This window comes from Aythya fuligula, chromosome 10 (genome assembly GCF_009819795.1).
Source record: "Aythya fuligula isolate bAytFul2 chromosome 10, bAytFul2.pri, whole genome shotgun sequence".
In the NCBI taxonomy this organism is placed as follows: Eukaryota; Metazoa; Chordata; class Aves; order Anseriformes; family Anatidae; genus Aythya; species Aythya fuligula.
The window spans coordinates 8,916,936-8,938,751 of NC_045568.1; the positions used below are offsets into that span (position 1 = coordinate 8,916,936).

A 21,816-nucleotide genomic window follows, 5' to 3' on the forward strand; every position below is an offset into this window, starting at 1 on the left:
TTAGATTATAAACGCTTCAATTTCAGTGGCTTTAATTATTACTTTGAGTTTCCTATATATTCACTGAAAAGGAAGTGATGCCTGAAGTACCAATTAAAAGAATGTTATCTTACCCACGTGAATTCTGGTGTCCACACAAATATTTAGTTGCATGGCTTAATTTTTGTGTATGTTAGTAGTTGTGTTCTTAATAAGTGTAATTCACATAGTTTCCTTGGACAGCATGGTCAAATGAAGGCTTTCCAGTGTTTGGGGCAATTAAGAGCAGAGAGAGCTTGTAATTAGCTTTTCTTAATTTTGAAGAGCTCTGCTTGAGAAGTGGCGCCCCTGGTGTGCCATCGTGTCTCCAGTAAGATACCCCTTTTTGCTCTTTGCCTTTTGTGGAGTGTTCCTGGGGAACTGAAGTCTCTTGGACCCCTGCAGCTGCTGTGGAAAATTCTGCCTGGCTATTCGAACGAGCCTTTTGGAGAGCAGGAATGGCTTCTGGGTGGCTCTCTATTTGTCTAAGGCCAAGATAAAATGCTAAGATACAGTTCTACATCTTCTGCTTTTGTGGTGGCATCTCTGACTGCATTATTAGCATCTTCCTGTGGTTCTGCTGGCATCGGGCTGCTCCCTGACGTGGTGTTGGCAGCCTGGGCTGGCATTCATCTGCTGCTCATCCTGTCCTGGCGCTGCTGGGAGCACCAGGCTCAGAACAGAGTGGTCTTGGCATTGAGTGGTGGTTGCAGTGTCAGACAGCTTTTGCTAAGCATTGTTGCTATCCCTCTTCTGGGTCACTTTGAATGCTGTTAGCTGCACGCAAAGATACCCTGCAAGCAGCTTATGTGCAGATTAAATGATAAAAACAATAATTCATTGACCAACATGTGCAAAAGATAGTTTTCCTTCAGATGTGAGGGTTATGCACAGCACTGCAAAGTCTTACTAGTGTAAAATTCAGAATGAGTAGCTAGAAGGTGTCTGTGTATATATCTATAAAATATATAACCTACTAGATGTATAAGATTATATATATTATACCTAGTTTAATTAGGTATGCATATTGGAATAAAAACTAAATACAGTTCGAAGGTTCAACTTTCCTACTTGGTTTTGGTATTAGCTATTGAGCAGTTTCAAAAAATTGTTTGTTAAATGTAATAATTAAATAAAAGTTAAAATTAAACAGTATTCTATAAGATAGTTGTCTGCTCATAATAAAATACTTTGGTACAATTTTCGTAGAAGAAACCAGCTTTTTTTTTTTTTTTTTTTCCGAATAAATTCCTAATTTGGGGTTAAAGATGGAGGGTGCAAGATCATGCTTGAAAGTTTTGTTTAGTTCATAGTTAGCTGCAGAAAGCCATAATGTTGTCAGTGATAGTGGCCTCGTAGCTGGAAGTTGTACTTAATTTAACAGACACGTTGGGATTGAAATATTTGAAAAAAGTTCTAAAATACTGAAGGTTGTCAGAGTAGCAGAGCTGCATGTTTTAGTTACAGAAACCCCTGGAGTTCTATTTTAATTTTAAAATATTTTTCAGAATTTAAAATTTTGTTTTCACAATTAATTTTGACCTGGTCACTAGGATGGTAAATAAATCTGGTCCTAAGGGAGACAGGTAAAACTAGTTTTGTGCAGCACTCTTTGTTTTTGCAGATTTTTGTCCTGAGAATTACTTCTTTCCTTCTATGGTTTTTAGTAGTTTCTCAGAACAAATGTTGCAAAAGTTTGCTTTTCTTGACAAAATTAAGGTAGTGAAGGAAACTTGGCCTAGGCAAATGTAGTGCCTCAGAGAAACTGCTTCTTGGCCCAAGCTCTGTTTGGAGCCCAAGTTGTTTATAATGTGATTGCTGCTGCCTTTAAAGTCTGATTTCCTCATATTTAAAAATCAAATCTCCCTTTAAATAATGCTCTGAACCACTGATGAGCAGGGCACCCTTCCGATAGAGCTTTAAGTAGAGGTAAGGGAGTAGAAGGCTGTTATTGGGTCTGACTTGACTTTGTTGTGTCCCTTGGCACCCTCTGGTTAACAGCTGGGCTGGGTGCTCTATCCCGGTTACTCTTTTGTACCTTTATATTGTAGCAGTTGCAACATGAGACCCTCATTTTGCCTTGTTTAAGCTTGAGGGTGAATTCTGCTTGGCATCATGACATCTCTGTTTTGGAAGACTTTGATTAAAGCTTCTAGTTTTTTATCCTAAAATTGGTGTTTTGAAGAGTTTCAGAAAGCTTTTTTTTTTTTATTTCCTTGACATGTCACCTCAACAGAGACAAATACGATAGATAAAAGGTTCTGTCCAGTGTTTATCAGTCTTTTTGAAGCTGTATAATTAATGGAATAAAGGTCTGCTTCCTGACTTAACAACCAGTCGGCCCTGCAATTTAAATTTAGGTTTGTTCCCATTGTATGCAGAAGATCTGGAGTTATGAAATTTAAATTTTGGCCAAAAAATGCAAAGCTTTAAGAGAGGAACTTAATGCAAAATGCAATTATCAAATTTCTAGATAGACTTCACATGGTAATGTTTTAACTGTAGCTGGGAATTCACTACTGGAAAAATTGTCAATAATTTGTGACGCATCCATGAAACTGTTCTTTTTTCTGCTGGTTGGAGAACGTGAGGCTGCAGCAAGTATTGGAATGTAGGCTTTGCCTGGAGAGCAGGCTTTCAGAGTAGGAGCTTGTGTTACATGTCCTTGTGCTTCCAATGTAGTAAATCTGTGGATCTCAGCAGGACGGTATGCCACTGCTTTCCATCAACAGACCAAGATGTCCTGGATGCGTGTTTGTTTAATGTTCGGGGTTGTTACGCTGGGTTTTGAGCTAGCTTATTAGTTTCCAAGGTGTTCTATTCATTTTAGAAAAACTTGGTTCTTTTCAGGGTGAGGGATGTTAAGTCTTGATTTCTCCAAAGCAAAGTGCGGAAGTGCCGGTCTTTCTGTTCTGGATATGTCCTTAATTGTAAAATCAGGGAGGGCTTGATGTATGAAAATAAAAGATAGCATTTCTCAAGTGCTTTTCTGCTCAGAGCTGTCTTGTGAGAAACCTCAGCTTTTTACATTCACAGTTAGCCTCAAAGGGAGTTTTGATTGCTGTCTCTGCTGGTCTGGAGATGCAGGACCCTGTCCCTGCTCTCAGATGCTACTACAAACTTGAATTCTTCCACTCCGATGACTTCTCTTGTTGGATAGCCCTGAGACTAGGACAGATTTCCTGAGAGCAGTTAGGAGGCCGTATGTTATGTGGATTATTGTCAAGGATTTTGGTTTTGATGTGAATTAAAATCTTCTCTTATTCCAGCCTCTTTTGCCTGAGTCTTTAGGCTGTCCATTAGAAAGACATGTTCTTTCTTAGTTCTGTTAAACTCAGTGACTACTCCTGCCCTGCACCCAGCCTGGAGGCATTTTGATGTCAGTCCTATCCCTGGCTGCTTCATGAAATGCATTCCCTTGGGAAAATGTCATTTTCTCAAAGGAATTTGAACCTCAGAATTGTGCTCACAATGGAGACAACTTGAAGGTCTGGCGAATGGTGGTCTTTGTTAATTATTAAAACCTGACTTTTTGTGGAGTTATTTTTGCAGGACAATGAAGATTTGTGTTCTTGTGGCAGATTCTACTAGCAGATCTTTTCTGTACAAGTTTGAGTTCACAATTTCCCATGAATACTTACATAATTTATTTCCAGAATTCTCTTTGTCATGATGTTATCTATGGATTTTTTTCCCTACAGTCTTGGTGTTTTGTTACTCAACTTTAATATTAGAACTTTATTTTTTTTCTGGAAAATAGATAAATATTTTCCAATTACTTTTTGTTTTTCTGCTATTGAGTACTCAAAAGGAGATTGGCTTCTTCCATGTGACAGACTAATTGTTGTTTAACTGGAAATTTGGAAAGGGTTATGAGGTAGCTTTTGGAAAGAATATTGTGTTTTGTTCAAGGTTCTTTCAAAGGGAAAGATCAATAAACATGGGTAGCTCTTCTAATCTCTCAGATTATGAGACTGAGATGCGCAGGTCTGCCTCAGAGTTTCTTTTGCAATTTAGTTAGAAGTTTCAGCAATAATGCAGTCCTGAGTGATACATCTCTGGAAAGAGTGTTTTTTCAGTCCTTATCAATGAGTATGCAGGTTTCTGGAATAAGGCTTCAAGTTTCCCACACTGAATTTCCATATGTACAAGTTGTTGTGGGAGGAAATTTCAAAACGAGCAAAAAAAAATGCACACACACAACATCCACCTTTAAGTAACTTAAATAAATAACATGTGATGCTCGTATATATGTTTACAATGCATTTATCTATCCTGCCTCTTTCAGAGAACTTTCTGAATTCCAGGATTCAGAGGAGCTAGTCAGAAAGTTTAGTAATTTTTGGAGCTGAAAAAGCCCCATAGATGAAGAAAAGAGTAGGGACACATTCTTGCAATATACTGATAAGAATACTGTTACTGTTTTTTTCTTTAGCTTTTATTACTGGTCTGCAAGTATCTTACTATGTGAATATATGGATAGGTGATGCATTTTGCAGAAAAAGGTTTGAGCAAGTGGTCATCTTAATGTGCAGTGGGATCAGGCATAATTGTTTACTTTTGTTTTTGTTTTCCTCCAGTGCTGTTGTCCTGGAATTAATTCTTCCTGGTCTCTGAGGAATTATTTTCCTGCGTAGGTTATACAGGGGACAGAGATATAGATCAGCCTACTTTTCAATTTTCTTGGCTTGTATCAAATATTGTCAGGTAGAATTGAGGAAAACAACTTGTATATAATCTTCTTTTCCCTGGGTTGGATCTTTCTCCTTAGAAGCACAATGATTAGGCTTTATGGTTGGTTAGTTCAGGCACTCTGCTTAGTTTGTCTACACTACATCGTGCTGTCTGGTGTAGTAGAGTTCATAGGAAAGCATAGTTTGAATAGTGATTTAGGATACAGCAACTTGTCCAGAACACACTGGTATGGATGTGATTCATTCAATTTTTTTCCGTACTTGGATTAAACTTTGTATTACACATACTGAAAATGAAAAGCATAGGGTATCCAGATCAGTTAGATTCAGAAAGTGTACACAATTCCTACACCAACAATTTGTTTTACTGAGGTGGTATGTCCATCACGCTATCAGTTTTGTAAAATAAGTAAAATAAAAATTGTTTTACATCACCACTCATCAAAATCTGTCCATCAGACAGCCTTGTTGTGACACTTCCCTATAAATACACATCGGCACAGTGTTAAGATTTAGTCCAAAATCAATTCTTACTAATTAATAGTAATTACTAGAAAGTTAATCTGTTCAAATTGTAGATGCTCACAATTGTTGATTAATATTAACTTATTCACAATATTCGTGTCACTTCATGGACAAGTTTTTCTGAATTTTAAAATCTTTCTCACCATTTCATTTAAGTCAATAGCCTTTAAAGGAAATGTATCACTAGAGAATGAATGACGTAATTCTAAAGTACTAGCACTTGGATGTAGTATGGTAATATCAAAAAATGTTAGCACTGAGGTCTAACTGTGTAGTCCACTTAGTTATCACAACTGAAGCAGCTCTCTGGATTTGATGGCTGTCATGATTAATCCTCTAAAATAAATATTCTTTAAAAGATCTGGTTAGATAACTATTAATGTGTTTAAGACTATTTTTAAGAAAAAAGGTTTAGTTCATTGTAGTTGATAAAGTAATGCAGATGCAATTTTTTACATCTATTAAAAAAAAAAAAAAAAGCAATGTACCTTTTCTTACTGCTTTGACTTTGAGATACAGAATGAGGTTTCAGTGGTGTTCATTGTAAGCAAATAAGGAATTATATCTTACAAGTTAGTGCTTTCAAGTACTGCAGAGCTCTTCCATCTACTGCATCTTGCTTGTGAGGAGTTGGAGGAAACTTAAAACAGAGAAGGGTGATTCTAAAAATACTGCTCTGCACTGAGAAAGAAAAAGGAAAGGACAGCCAAGATCTGGAGAACCTGATCTCCAAGATTGAAGGGAAATGTGCAGGTTTTCAAATGTATTAAAGTACCTACAAAAGGAAAGTCAACAAAATACTTTCATGTTCTCAATAATAATGATCCTGGATTCAAATGGTGGCAAGGAAAATTCGGATTATAAAGTACGAGTGTATTGTTTGAGCCGCTGAATCAGATTGCGTGGTGAGGATGTGCCATCTCCCCTTGGCAGAAATAAATGCTCTGCCTTTGAAATACTATCCCAAAATGTTGCTTTTACATGCAGTCTTCTTGGCTGATGATGATCGTTGTGAGAAATTTATTCTGAAAGGATTCATGTACAGCACCATCAGTTTCAAACCAGTCTGGGAGGAGTAGCAGGATGTTCATATATGTTCATGTACTGTTTGTGGTTATATGCTAATATTAATGTGATTACCATGAAGTTTGACCAACTAAGAGATAAATTGAAAACAGTTTTATTTTGCATTGTAAACAATGCCATGGGGAAATTTTGGCATTCTATCCTATTTACGTAAGGAATTTGTATAATAAAGAGATGCTTTTTTTCATACTAGGGTTTATGAACGCCTTGAATCTGTTTTCTTTTATATTGATTCGAGTTTCTTTACAAAAAGAAGTCAAGACTAGGAGGCTGTCTTGAAAACAAAATCAAGGCACACCGAATCTCTAAATGAGTCATATCATAACTCAGCCAAAAATAGTGCCTTTTCTGAGGCAGACGAAATACACAGTTACCTGGTTCTTTTCTTCTCTATTCTCCATAGCAAATCACTGACCAGTTCTCCTAGTGTTCTTCTACATGCTACAGATATTAAATTATATCTGTCTTATGAAGAAAAAATTAAAACTAGCAAGTTGCTGGGAAAATTACTTGGAGGAGCCTTTATGGCCCATGGATTTGGATTATGTGTAGTCACTGAGTTGTATCACGTGTTCGTATTGCCTGTCTGACTGCTGGGCCACAGTAGGAGAGCGGCTTATAGGCGGTTGTGCTTGCTGCTTGCCACCCCCCAGTGAGCAGCCCTCCTCCCAGCCAGCATCCTAGCATACTCTTTTGGAACAGCCCACGGGAGCCTCAGGTCTTCAGGTCTGGCCTCGTGTGCTGGGGCTGAAGCATCAGACCCAAATCTGAGGAGAGCAGTAGATTTTTAACAATGACATGTGACAATTTTGTGTCTTGTGACATGGAAGAGCAGCTCACCCATCATGACAACTTGAGTGTGCTCCTTTTCTGTGGTTAAACTAGGTGGTGATTTCAGCACTTTTTTATCAGGTGAATCGTTGTCTTGCATGGAGTGACATTAATTTCACCTGTGCAAAATAGAAGTAATTGAGTTCTTCTGTTTGACTAGCAGCCTTTGTAGCTTTGGCTTTTACTTCTGATATATTGTCCTGTCTGGTGCTGTTATCTGATGGGGGATGCAAGAATTAATAATTGGATTTTTGAAATTAAATCCTGAAGTCTTTTCTCTAGCCTCACAGGTACACATAAGACCAGACATATGCAAAGGATTTATCATTGTTTCTACAATGTTAGAAATGTATGATAATAGCTCTTCCTGCTTTTAAAGGGACAGGTTTGGGCAGCCTGGATTTTTTTGGTTGAGATAAACACTGGGAAGAGACTCCTGTATCAGCATGCAAGAAAAATGTTCACTGCATGAGCGCTGAACACATTTTTCTAACTGGCTTATGACTGTGAGTGAAGCGACAAAGTGTACATTAAGCTGCTTTTACACCTGGTGGGAATAAATAGGAATATTCCAAGTTCTTGATTGCTTATCATTGTTGCAGAGCAAAAAAAAAAAAAAAAAAAAAAAAAAAAATATATATATATATATAAAAAAATTGACGTGAGGCACAGTGAGCTTGAGATCTCAATGATTGCATAGTTTTCAGTCAGTTTGCTTCTATGTAAAGCCAACAATACCAGAATTTAATGTACTGTGTTTTGTCTGATTTTAGGCTGGTACAGAGGTGTTTCCATTAAGAAGCCCAATGTAAAGGTAAGTGTCAATTTTTAAGTTAGGTTGTCTACTTTGCTGTTGCAACCCTTGTAAACTCTTAGCTTTTCCTGCACTTAGGAGTTTAGTTAAATCTAATCCTGCCACTTTCTTCATGTGGCAGGATTAGATTTATTTTCTAAATTCAGAGCAAAATACTCGTCACCCCCCAAAAATCATAATTTTATCCAGTTAAAGCCTCTTCCTACTCCTCCGAAGAAAACAGTAGAAGGGTGATGCACTTACACTCCTTAATTCAGGATTTTTTAAGAACACATTTAAAATTTTATTATTCTAAAAAATTTTGGAAAAAGTCTGAAAAAGTTTGTTTTAGACTTCTACAGTTTAACCACTGCATTTGGTTTTCCAGTGATACCCCAGTTCTGCTCTTGGAGAGCTTTTTCAACTGTTCTGATATGAATACATGTGTATTTATGTAAATGTATGTATCCAAACATGTAAACAGTTTCTCCTATGTAAACATAATTTCATTGTCTTTTGTTATAAATATAGCTTGCATTTAAAAAGAAAAGAGTATCAGATTCTCATGTGTAACAGATCACTTTTTTTCTGACGCTACCAGCATTATGTTTGCAGAAGCATAATCCTCTCTTAATGGAACAGCCTATACTTATTTTGCATGCGTTGGTACACTTATGCTTGGGTTTATGTTCAGTTTTGATAAGAGAGCCCTTCAAACCTTCCTTGGTTTCTTAGGTAACTAGCACAGGATCACTGATAGAGACATTAAGTATTGGAAGTGAACCAAACAAGAAACTGAATTGGCATTTCTTCCTTTTCTAGATACTTATATGGCTGAAAGCATGAACAGTTGCTTTTTTTCCTGATGAAGTCATTCCTGTTGTTAATCCCTTCTCCTTCTGCAATGTCAGTCTTGCCTGTGCAAAGGAAGGAATTTTTCTTAGCGTTTTGGATAAGCCTTACTTAGTATTCATTTCAAAACCCTCACCATCCTGAAAAATTTTACTCCTTTTATACAGATTTTAAAGCTCTAAAAATTTTAAGCTCAAATTTGATTACTGAATGTTTTCTGAGAGTGAGTCTGCTGTTTTTCACCTGAAGATTAACAACGCTGATCTTGTATTCCCTGCTGAAGATGTAGATTTGCCATTCTTATAGGCTGAGGTTGCTCTGAGCATTTGGGGCCGTCTTTTTTAGAGACAATGGAATGCAGTGAAAACTTCAGTTAAATTACTTTTCTCCATGTCTCATCTCACAAGAACTGGCTGGCACAGGCAAGGTTAGATTCCAGCTGTCATGGGAACAGCAAAAGGCAAATACCCAGAGCTGTCCTGGATGGGTTCAGACAGTTCTTTGTGAGGAAAGACGGAGAAAAGAAGGGAAGAAGATAGCCCCAGGGTACGCAAATAATGCAGTATGTTCTTCAGTGAAAGACTGGTGCGGGGGCTAGACACAAATTGGATGGTGGGCTCTTTTGTTTTTTGTTTTTAAGCTTACATTGTTGTCATTTAATGTAATGCATCATGCTGGCAGGTAGGCATGCTCTGGAATCATGCTGATGCCATGCTGTGAAATGCCCAATAGGTATTTTGCTAGCTGTGCTGGCTAGCTTACATGTCTCCAGTAAACATCCCTGGTAGGTAGTACTGGTACTGATGCCTTTCTGCTAGTTGCAAGCTGTGTGTTTCTCAGAACTCATCCCACTTGTCACATCTTTTGACTGCTTGCTTATCACCTATTAGCAGATTATTGTTCTCACACAGTCTTCGCAGCAGGAAGAAATTTTGTTAAGCAGAGGTCTTTTTCTCTCAATCTTGTCCATTTTGTCCATTCCAAGGCAACTAGGTAGGATTAGAATGGCATCTTTTCATTTGGTCATAGTTGGCTTACCTATTAGTTTTATACCAGAGCATATTTCCTAGAGAACAGTGTTTCTGAACACTTTAGCAGCTTTTGGGAATGAAAAGTGCTTGGTATAAGTCTTTTTATGATGTTTTTATTGAATAGACTTGCAAAACTTCCTTCTGAAGAAACTGGTCTCTTGAAGATGGAGGTTTGACTCAGAGTGTTGTCCTGTCCAATTTGAATGTTGACTTTTGACTGTGGTAGTGACTTTGACACAGTAATAGATGGGTTTTAATACAGTGTATTGGCAATTATATGTTGTGGAATAGAATATAAATGCTAAAAACTGCAAGTGTACTTTTCTAACTTACAGACTTTTCTCTCTTGCAGGGGATTTTTCCTGCAAACTATATTCACTTGAAAAAGGCAATTGTCAGTAACAGAGGGTGAGTGTTTTTCCTTAAACTATGTTTTTTTTTCTCTTGTTTAGAAGGGAATCTAAGAAGTATTTTTAAAAGTTAATATTAAACTAAAACCATTCAGTAAGTTTTATTTTAGTTTTTGTGCTTAAGTTTTTAAATTTAGATGTTACTCTATAGAGCTCTGTTAGAAAGTTGTTGGTTTTATTGATGTTCTTTAGTGTTAAGAACCAGTTTTATTTACTCCTGTTCACTTTTGCTCATAAAATCCTGACTTCAGAGGTATCATCTGAAATGCACACATTTTAAAGAATTCCATTTATATTTTTTATTTCTTACTGCTGCTCACTGGCAGAATTCTATATTCTGTTTGCTGTGGAGACACTGGCATGTAGGCAGCAGATCTCACTTCTCAACAGATTTTCAGCAAAATATAGCTGACGAGGTAACGATGTTAATTGGAAACTTCAAAAGCATCTAACCCCCACACCTCATCCCAACGAATGACTGAAAATCTTTTACCTTTGCTGTAACAGGAAGGCTTATTAGACATAGGTTTAATTTAGTTAATATTAATAGCAATGCTGATGGCAACATAACATCAGACTTTACTGTATGTAGGCTCTATAACCTGCAAAGTTTCCTGAGATTAACTGGGACTCCTCAAATCAATATCCTGAGTGGTTATGGCTTCTTTTACCTGCATTTTCTAGATTAGGACAACTGCGGGGAGATTTAGAAATACAGTATTTCATACAGTGATCCAACGTGGCTGATGAAATGTGGGATATAAAAAGCATTAAATGTCACTTAATGAAGTGCCTGTTGAAAAATATGTGACTTCTGATAATCTTGAATTATACGATCATCTCAATGACTGAGTGAAGTTTGTAAGGGCAGCTGTAGTACTGATGCTTCTTCACTTTGGGGTGTAATCAAATCTAGCTTTTGTGTAGAATGACTATTCCTAACGTGTACTCTCCTTATGGGGAAGAATGCTTTCCTGCAATTTGTGGTTATTAGTACTTAATGTTAGTTCAGAATTTATAAGGGGCAACCTGTTCAGGATATTTGGATGCTTAGTGGGATAATTAATGTAAATTTTTTTAAGTAAATATCTAAGATTAGTATACCAGTTGACACAACAGAACATAATACAGTTCCAAATCGGACTTCATGGTCACTGTCATGTTTTGGTAAAAGAAATTCTGCATCTGTATTTAAGAATATATTTAAAGTGCTAGTATAAACACTTGCCAAATAATAAAGCATGGTATATACTGTTCTTATATTTGGGTCAAAAATACAATACGGTGTCATTAATATGTAGGTATAATATGGAAGAAGTTAAAGTTATGGGAATGCAAAGCATTTTATTTAAACGGTTAAGTATAGTCCTGATAGGCATTCGTTTTAAATCCAGCCATACTATTGAAGGCTAATCTTCCAGAATGGTTTATTTTTCAATGATGCCGAGAGTTTGTAAATCCATTTGCAAAAATAATCTTTAGAAGAACTTTGGCTTTAGTATTTTTCCGGTATTAGCTAAAGTATATTGTGATTCCTTTCATCCTTTAGTTTTCTACGGTTTCCTAAAGGAATGCTGAACTATTTTGAATCCCTTCCCTGTAATAGCATTTTCAAAGATCTGAAAAGAACTGAATTTCCAGCCAGAAGTGGTTGTGACATCTTTTTTAATGCTAGTATCAATCAGATTTTGGTGGTGTATACTAAATACACAATCTTTGTTTGACAGTTGAAATGATCTTTGAATATGAGCTAAAGAATAAGTATTGAGCTCTTCGTGTTCTTAGTATCATACTTGAGATCACAAGCATATTCTGTGGATATGTATTAAAACATGAATTCAGATTTACTAGTCTTTCATTGTGGCCAAATTTGAAGAAGGAAAAAAAAGTGAAGTAGTATAAGAGGGCACAATCTCAGATGCCTAGCGTCTATCAGTGTTTCGGTGGGAATGCTGAGGTCATTGGCATAATAATAGAAAAAGTTGTGATTTGTCTTACTGTCCTGGTACGTATGAATTGGTGCTTTCCAGTCCTAGCTTTAATGAGTTCATTGTATACCTAATATGGCCATGCCAGGTTTTTAAGATAGTGATGTTTCTAATGTATGTATATTTTAGATCTTAACATGAGATTTACTTATCATTGATGTGAATTTGTCTTTTTGGTAGCTTGGAAACAAAAAATTGAAGCTTTTGATTGATATGTTTTCTACTCCAAGAGTACTTTAATCTAAATTACTTTGACTTGGTGATCTTGAAGGTCTTTTCCAACTAAGTCCAACTGCCAGCCTGATCTACTGAGTCCCATTGCTAAACTATGTACCTTAGGCCATGTCCTACATTTCTTAAATACCTCCGGGGATGGAGACTCTGCCACTGCCCTAAGCAGCCTGTTCCGTTGCTTGACTGCCTGCTCTGTGAATAAATTCTTCCTCGTATCCATCTAAACCTCCTCAGGCGCAACTTGATCCAGCTGTCCACTTCATCCTTCTCCTTCCACATTGCATTTGGCCTTAGCTAATGATGCACAATTATTGGTAGTAAAACTTTCAAAAGAGAAGTACTATAATACTATCATACTATTTTTAATGATGAATTGTTCTAAAAAAAAAAAAAAAAAGAACAAAACAAAAACAAAACAAACAAACAAAAAAAAAACAACAGGAAAACACCAAACAACCCACAAGCTTTCAGAATTAAGTACATCTCATTGTTCTCAGGTTTACTTGTTAGCATTCATTTAGCTCTGCTCAGGAGATAGAACAAATAATCTAAATTGTTTATGGAGTGGGGAGTTTGTAGCTTCCTTTCTGACGAGTTTCAAAATAGCTGTGTGCATGGCTTTACTGCTAAAGAGGAAGGGCTGTGTGTCTTTTACCTTGTTGTTGGATGTGCTGCAGAGACTCTGACTTGACACAACCTGTCCCAAAACACGTTGTGAGCCAGTGTTTTTCATTGGCACTATGCTAGGAGCTATGGAAAATTCTTCCAATGCAATGTGCTTCAGAAATGTTTTTTATTTTTAATGCTCCCTCTTTTAAAAATTGCTGAAAGATCAGAAGCTTGAAATAGACCTTATTTTTACAGTGTTTGACATTTTTCTGTAATGCCATTCAAAATAAATGGCAAGTCAGGGCACTTATGATTCAGATGGTATAATGTGTTACAATGCATACATTAGTTATCACGTTCTTGCATCTTAGTGTAATGATGGAAGACAGCACACTATACTTCTTTAATTGGAAAGGAAGACCTTGACCACAAAAGGAGGATTTCTGCTCTTTTGATTAGAGGGTAGCCGACTCAGGTTTCCTATCCAATATTGAAAAGTCTTCTGGATAGGAAGGGTTCAAAGATGGTAGATCTTTTGGGTAATTGATTATATTGGACAACATATAAATTGGAGGTGAAAGATGGATTGGACTGGCTTAGATGGAGGGAACACAAACTGAAGCACCCCGTTTACAGGCAAAATTACGTAACACGCTGTAATCATGAAAAGTGTTTTCATTGACCTTAATTGGAATAATTTAAATATTGAACACGTAACTAGAAAATTCTTCACATAAGGACATTCTTGTTGAATATAATTGAGGAGGAGTTAATATAATACTGGAGTTGCTTCAGTGTTACAGCAGACAAAATGTTACTCTTAAAATATTTTCCTTTATGTTGAGAGATCAAAAAAAGATGAAGTTTTAGCGTTTTGCAAATAACAGTACCTTTACTAATATTTTCCCTCTTGTCTAGGCAATATGAAACAGTTGTTCCACTTGAAGATTCTGTTGTGACTGAAGTTACAGCAACACTACAGGAATGGGCCGTACTCTGGAAACAGCTGTATGTGGTAAGAACAGTACCCTTCTCATTGTACACTCTTTTTCAAGCAGAAGAGACACATTGTATGCATTTCAGTCCAATAGGAAAAAATAATAAAATAAGAATTGTTAAATTCATTTTGTCTAGTGGGGTGGGAGTGCCTAATTGTGGAATCACTGATCATATGAACTTCAAATGGGCTGTGCTGGAAATATCAGCAGTTTTTGAAATTTTGCCTTCAGAACTGAAAACTTCATAGTTTAAAATAAAGGTTTTAATGTGTTCTTAAGTAAGAAATAGGACGTGTGTTTAGTAACACAAAATTAAAGGTTTAAGTCCCTTCAAAGAATTACTCAGTGCAGTCTGCATTTGTTTTAGCATCTGGGGTTTGAAAGAAGAAGAGGTCAGACAGAAGACTTTCCACAGTATTATACTTTTTTTTTTTTTTTTTTTTTTATGACCCAGTCCTATGGAACAGCAAATGAGAAAATTGCATGTTTGAAAGTATTTTTTTTCCCTGTTCTATTTATTTATATTTTTTCTCAGTAATTTTAAGCCATAACTATAGGATTAGGGTCAAGAACTGTAGGCGATGCATTGCATGAATTTCCGTTCTTCCCTTACCTTACAGAAATACCTCTATGTGGAGTTTAGCTTCCTTATCTAAACCTGAAATGCCAGTATCTAGCTATCTAGGAAATAGAACCAGAAAAAGTCAATTAAATAAGTCTAGTATATCTGTAACACGGCAAGCCATGTTCCTTACTCCCTTCAAAAAGCAATCGAGTCTATTATGAAATTAGCTTGCTTTTTGTTACTCCCACTTCTAACCTCTTCTATGATGGCACATGGTATATACAATCTTTTAATACTTCTCTTAACCTAGTACTACTAGTTTTTTCCATTCCAAACAGTTACCTCTGGTGTATGTGAATAAAGTGATCTTTTCTGTTTGCTTTGTGTAAGATAGATTATTTTCTTTCCCTAATGTCTTATGAAGAAGGCAACAGTAGTATACTGACAGTAGTATTGAATTTGAGAAAAGGGAATTGTTTTACTTACAAATGGGTTGAACTTCCTTTCTACTAATCTATTTATTTTTGATTGTTAAAACTAATTCTTTGAGGGGAGGGAGAAAGAAGGCTCTAGCTATAAACTTTCAGTTAATGATTTTATTTCTGAGACTGCGTTCTATTCTAGCTCATTGTACTTACAACATTGCACACCACATTATTGTATTGTTAAAAAACGGGAAAGAATTTACTGGTTTTGTGTGACTTTGGAACTAGGCATCTGTTTAAAAACCAATTGGCAAAGCTTCAGAGTGGAAAAAAGCTTTTTTTTTTCTGAAATCATACAAAAATAAATATAAAATTCTAATACAGTTACAGTTGATTCTAATACAATTACAGAATCATTTAGGTTGGAAGGCATCTTGAGATCATCCAGTCCCAAATTACTGTTGAAGTAGAGTCAGGTAGAGCCAGTTGCTCAGGATTGGGTCTAGTCATATTTTGGGCACCCGGAACGGAGACTTGACAACTTCTCTGGGCAATGCTGTCAGTGTTTGACCACCTTCACAGTTGAAAGAATAATTTCTTACATTCAACACCGCTGATGCGGAACTATAGCTATTTTGACATAAAAGAACAATCTATGCTATTGTTAGGTGGGTAACAGAAGTTAGTCCCAGTCACAAGCCATCAGTCTTCAGATGGGGGAAGCGTAGATGGGTGCACAAATGGATGTGGCAGAGCTGGGATCAGGATTTCATAACTGGTCTTCAGGCTAGAAGCTATGCTGGAAGGTCACATCTTAAAATGTGTTAAGAGACTAAACAGAAATGCTTGCTGTTGGGTCAGCACCAGCAGAAATTTTATTAATCCCAATCTGTAAAATGAATCATCTAAGAAATGTAATTAAAGTTATTCATCATGCTACTGAGCCTAGTCAGCTTTGTAGAAAAGTCCCATACTATAGTTAATGTTAGTTGTTACTGCAGATACTTTCAGGAGGTCAGTGCTTATAAATGGTAACAGTAGGCACTTTTACAGTGCAATACGTAATAGACAACTGCCAAACAAAACGTACAGCATCTCTTAATATCTCTGAATAGACTGACGTGTTCATCTCATGCTTTTTGATTAACTTCTTCCCTGGATTTTGGTTTCAAAGACCAAGTTTGTTTCAATTAAAAATTCCAAGAATCTGCTTTTAGTGATATAGTTGGGATGCATCGTAAGGTTTATATGTGCCTCTCAATTAAACAGTGGGCACTAGAATGTGCTATCTAGGAAGCCTGTAGCAATTAAAATACTTCCTGAACAGAAGTGCTGTGTTGTTTCAAGACAAAATAACTCAACTGGAAGAAATGGGAGAGAGGAGGAGAATACTAGGGAATGCAAGGACAAAGCAGACTCAGGTTTGAGACGCTGTTGTAGAAAATCGGGTTACATAAAGTGTTGGAAGTCTCCCTCAGCTCTCTGTGACCAAAGTTCATGCTATCACCATGAAGAAACTGAGTGGGGAAGCTTGAATAGCTTTATGAGAGCCATGCAGTATTTTTAGTTTATACATCTATATACTGGGAAGATGAGCCTAAGTTTACTGTACTTCGCAGTGTTGTGAGATTCTTACAGTTTTTTCAATCATCATGAAAGTAAAGTAATAGTAGAACTAGAAGCTGCGACTGTGGAGAAAAAGACACTTATGGGCAATGAGTTCTAAAAGGAAAGGCTGTGCTTAAAATTAATTTGAAATAAGATGTTACATGATGTTCTCTGCTTTATTGTATGTCCTGTTATAGTATCAGCATCCAGCTACTCAGAGCATACTGCTTCAAATACTAAGAAAGCAATAAGGATTTCTGAAAACATAGGTTTTTCTCAAATTGGAAATGGATAGGGATACAAACAATCCTGGTATGAAAAACATGAAAATTTATTCAAGGTTGTTGTTACTTATATTGAGTTTTTGTAGCAGTAATGATAACCTAGTTAAAAATTGTGTACCCATCGAAAAAATCTTGAACACTTAATATTTCTAAAGGAGTAAAGACTTTTATATTTTGGGGATAAAAAAAAAAGTACTTCTTTTTTGTTTGAATATGTAGTCTGTGTGCAGATAAATATAGTGTCATGGTATGGCAAAGTAAAGCAATTCTCTTTGTTCTGATCTGCCTGTGTGCAGGCTTCTACAATGAGCACAAACAGCTTTAGTAGCTACTTTCTGTCAAAAAGGTCGCTATACTATTTAACCTACTTACTTTGAATTTTCCTACTTTTACTGCCGTTGTGTGATATTTTTTTTTGGGGAGGTAGTTCACAGGAACCGAGGTTTAAAACTTGTACTTTGTAAGCACTGTATACTAAATTGCTCACAATATGGGTAGAGTTTCTGATAGCCATAGCTGATGAGGTGTGTACATACATGTGAGCATGTGCCTGTGTGTACGTGTGTGTTGTCACTAAGTGTATGATCTTGTATTTTTATCTTGTGTTATTCTTTTACCTGGCATTCAAATGAACATTCAAGTGTTCCTTAAAATTAATTTGGACAAGTTACCTATTTCATTTTGTGGGAAGCCTAAGAAATTTAAAAGAAGGTTCTGCTTGTCCTTTCTTAGTATTACAAAGGCTTACAAAGAAAAGATGCCAGGGATTCCCTTCCCTGATAGCGCACTTAATATGGGGTGGGAGAGGAAAGAAAATATAATTATTGTTGGTACCGCTATGGGCAGATGAGCTTGTTCTTGTGGCTACTCCAAAGAGTCAAGAAACACAGGGCAGAAAAGCAAGAGCTAACCTTCAGGAGAGACTTCTGCAAGCACAGAGGTGTATAAAAATGCAAAATTGCATTTGTTATGGTGAAATGCGTGTGTGTAGCTGTTGTGTCATTGCCTAGCTTGGTGTATGACTTCCATAGAGACAGAAGAATAACAGCAGTAAGGTGAATAACTTTCTCTTTTCCTGTAGGTGTTGATAAGATTTGTTATTTTTGTACCACTTCTAAATAAAGGATCTGCAAGTTCTCTGTCAGCTTTAGTTAATTAGGTCAAACAAGACTCCTGTGAGTTGTTAAGTCAGCTAAAGAGATCACTGAAACTCACAGGTGGAGCATAGTAGCTATTTTAACAGTAAAAAAAAAAAAAAATCCTTGGAGTTTAAGATGTGATTTGGGAACTATTTCTGTTGAAATTGCAGATGACTGTAGAGAGACCAAATGTAACCGCCCAATTTAGAATTTGGTTGGATCAATAAATGTAATTCCCTACTTTTAAGCAGAAGAGGAGCAGGGGGAAGAGTGTGAAATGACTTCTGGTTTAGTTTTAGGAATAAGATGTACTGCTCTTGGGAATAGAGGGATGTTTGTGTTTTGTTACGCATTTTCACATAGTGATGTGGCTTTTACTTCAAAACTGATAAAATCATAAACTGATAAATCACTGCTGATGCCATTTCCTAAACATTGTAGACCAAAAAATCCATGGTATTATCTAAAAGAGACGCATGGTGTCTGAATTCTACTTTAGGAGGTCTCCTCTGAATGTCTAGGATGAAAAGATAATGTTAAGTGTATTTCCTACATGTAGTTCTGTGCAAGCAAACTCTAGGAAAGGTCAAGTATTTGTACTTTGAGATGTATGTGCAGAGACAGTCTTGCACGTATGTATGTGGTTGCCTTTTCTTTTTGTGTCATTTTCAAGGTTACCTGCAGATATGAAAATCCTGTAGTGTGACTGTTCAAGCACTGTGAAAGAGACATCTAGAAAGTCTTAAGAGCTTGCCTGGCGCAGTTGATGCTAATAGACTCAGTCATCTCTTCCTTATCCCTAGTCCTAGGTTCTGATATTCAGCAGTATTTTTTGAAGTTTTTTTTTTTTTTTTTTTTTTTTAACCCTGGTTAAAGTGAATGAAGGGTGGGTCTTTATGGAGTGGCCAGGATCTCAGATATGAGTTTGAGTCAGTCACAGCTGATAGTCTTTAGTGCTGCACCAAACACAAAGGAAACAAAGAATAATTATTTTCACTTTTGGTAGCAGCTACTTCTTCAATTTCTCAAAGGGAACAGTGCACTGAGAAAACATCTGATTGCTTAGCAACCTAATCAAAGGCTTTTAGCTGATTTGTCATTTGATTACTGGAAAATACTTGAACATTTCTCTTGATTGGATTGTGAAGGGTATGCGCAGAATGATTTGGAGCATGATGAACACTTCAGTGCTGTATATGTAAGGTGGATATTTTTATCATTTGTTATGTTTGGTCATGGAAGTGGAAGCCAGAGATAAAGAAGTGTCAGTGTGTTTTCTGTCACTGTTTCTACTCACTATATTAAGCAGTTAGAAGTTTTTGTACCCTGAACCATAGGCTGTTATGCAGCTTAGATATGCTGTCTTTGGAAAGTTGGGTGAAGTCCTTCTCGTGTATTGTTCAATTGACAACTGCATTTACTTACATGTATTATGCGTGGGTTTTTGGAGGTCTTCAGTGAATGTCATGAATTCTACACTTCTTCAGTAGAACAGTCCTCATGAGGAATCTACACTTGATATTTATTAGGTCACTGCCATAAAATGCAGTGAGCTTCAGTACATCTCCCCTTTTTAGCATGAACTTGAAGTTCAATTTAAGGGCTTTATATTTTAAGATTCTAAAGGATTCCCATAATTGCTCTCTTTGGATTCCATATTTTTAAGAAATTTAGTGCAGTCAGCCCTTTGTAGTGATGTGTGGAAGTCTAGGAGCTCTGGGGAATTAAAGCAGGCATAAGTTTTGAGGAGAATAAAATGAGTTTGTAAGCAAGTCTTACATCATAAAAATTTGAAGAAATACAATAATTGGATTGAAAGTGATTTGTCATTGAAGACCAAGGAGTATATGGATAGTTTTTAATTTAAAGAGCAATATAACATCAGTATATGCAGTACATGTCACCTTTCTTGTTCTTCCACATAGAGATTCGTGATATCATGTAAGGTGATGGGGATCAACAAGCCAGTTCTTATGTATTTAAATTATTTGAATTAAATTAATTATTAAATTACTTAAAGTGATGATAATGACAAAAAGTTGACTATTTTACAGTCAGATGAATACTTAGTATGTTCTGTATGGGAGAAATACATGCTTTGAATTATCATGGAGACAAATAGATTTTAACAGATTTTAAAAATAAAGACAAATGTAAGTCACCTTCTGGTGTCCTTCACAGGTCTTACTTTGACACACTGTATGCAGGGTGTTAAAATCTCTTGCTTTGTAAAGGAAATCTTATTTGGTCATTGATATGGGAGATTGTAATTTGCTCTTTTATCTTGGTAAATACAAGAGAATAAATAGATACCTTCCTAATACTGAAGTTTACAGCAAGTTTACTTTGAGATTCATTTTCAATTTTTGAAATACTAGTTAGCTTGTAGTTAAGAGCCTTTCCTTTTAGAACAATATCTAGTCTGCCACATGCTGCAAGCAGTGTTACAGTATCCACATAACGTGCAATGGACATACTAAAAGAGGGACTTTGAGTTTATTGAATGCTGGTTTAACATCAGCTCTGAACAGAAGAAAAATTACTGATGGGAAATCAGTGGCTGACTGGCAGATGCTTTCAAGCCATTTCTTTGGTACAGGAATCAAATTGAATGCTTGATTTTGCTAAGACCAGGGAAAGAAGTATTCAGTCCAAAATTCCAAACAGGAATTTGAGGGTTTCCTCATCAGCAAGTGGAGAGGCTCATTTGGACTGTTCCTGATATGATGTTATGACAAAGTGCATTTGAAACAGTGGGGCTTCCAAAGACATGTTTTGAAGAATTGTGGCAGTTTTGTTTTTGTTTTCTTTTTAAAGCATGGAAAATGAGAGAAGGGGGGGAAACATGGGTAGGGGAAACTAGCAATCTGGCTATTTTGAGTGAGCGAGCTTGCCTGTGCCTACAGCTTATAAGGAAAAAAGACTGATCATCCCTAGTGGGTATTTATTGGAACTAAAAAGACAGTTTGTTGGATTTCATCTTACAGAAGACAGATATTTTTTAATAGAAAAGCAAAGAACATCTGTCCATTTGGCAGCCTGTATGGCACTGTCCATGTGGTATCAAGAAGCATATTTCACTCTGAGCCTGATTTGTTAATTTTTGTTGTTTCTATCCTTAAGATTTAGGAGAAGATAACTAATATGTAATAGCTGTAATTAATAAGTTATTTTCATATTTTTATAATAAAGATATGTTTTCTAAGGCAAGTGGGTAACAAAGTTTTCCACACCTTCCACCCATTAAACCAGGATTATGAGAATTAGTACATGTGCAGCCATACTGAAAGCCTTGTGGCTGCAGACAGAACAGTGTCGCCATGGCAGTGAACAGCTAGTGCTTGGCTTGCCAGGTTTGATTACTCTCTGCCCTGTTGCATTTGGCTGGGAAAGAAGTGATTGCTGATTATTGTGTCCTCCTAAACAAAAGGGGAAAAAGGCATCTTTATTTAAAAACTCCATGGAAAGCTTGCCAAATGGCTAGATGCTAGTTTTTATGTAAGGTATTATGGTGACATTAAAATATTTAATATAATTATTAAAGATGTATTCCTTCTCCCTTTAACTTCTAGCCACATGATTGTGGATATGCTGTAGAGATAACTGGGGAAAAAAACTGTTTTCAAAGTGTAAGTAGGCTTTCAAAGGCAAGCATTCAAGAACTGGGAGAATGCCATGGTTCTCAGTTTAATGTGTTTTTTCTTTAAGGTGTATGGTGAGACCTTT

At 36.4% G+C, this 21,816-nt stretch overlaps 1 protein-coding gene across 10 annotated transcripts in view; it reads left to right on the plus strand.

Moving 5' to 3' along the window:
- The window catches only part of DOCK3 (dedicator of cytokinesis 3), a 211,766-nt gene that overhangs the window by 21,659 nt on the left and 168,291 nt on the right, over positions 1–21,816 (plus strand). For all 10 annotated transcript variants that reach the window (XM_032193974.1, XM_032193975.1, XM_032193976.1 and 7 more), the window contains exons 3-5: positions 7,928–7,968; positions 10,183–10,238; positions 13,990–14,086. In XM_032193974.1, the coding sequence (XP_032049865.1) occupies positions 7,928–7,968; positions 10,183–10,238; positions 13,990–14,086 (194 nt within the window). The remainder of the gene's footprint in view (positions 1–7,927; positions 7,969–10,182; positions 10,239–13,989; positions 14,087–21,816) is intronic.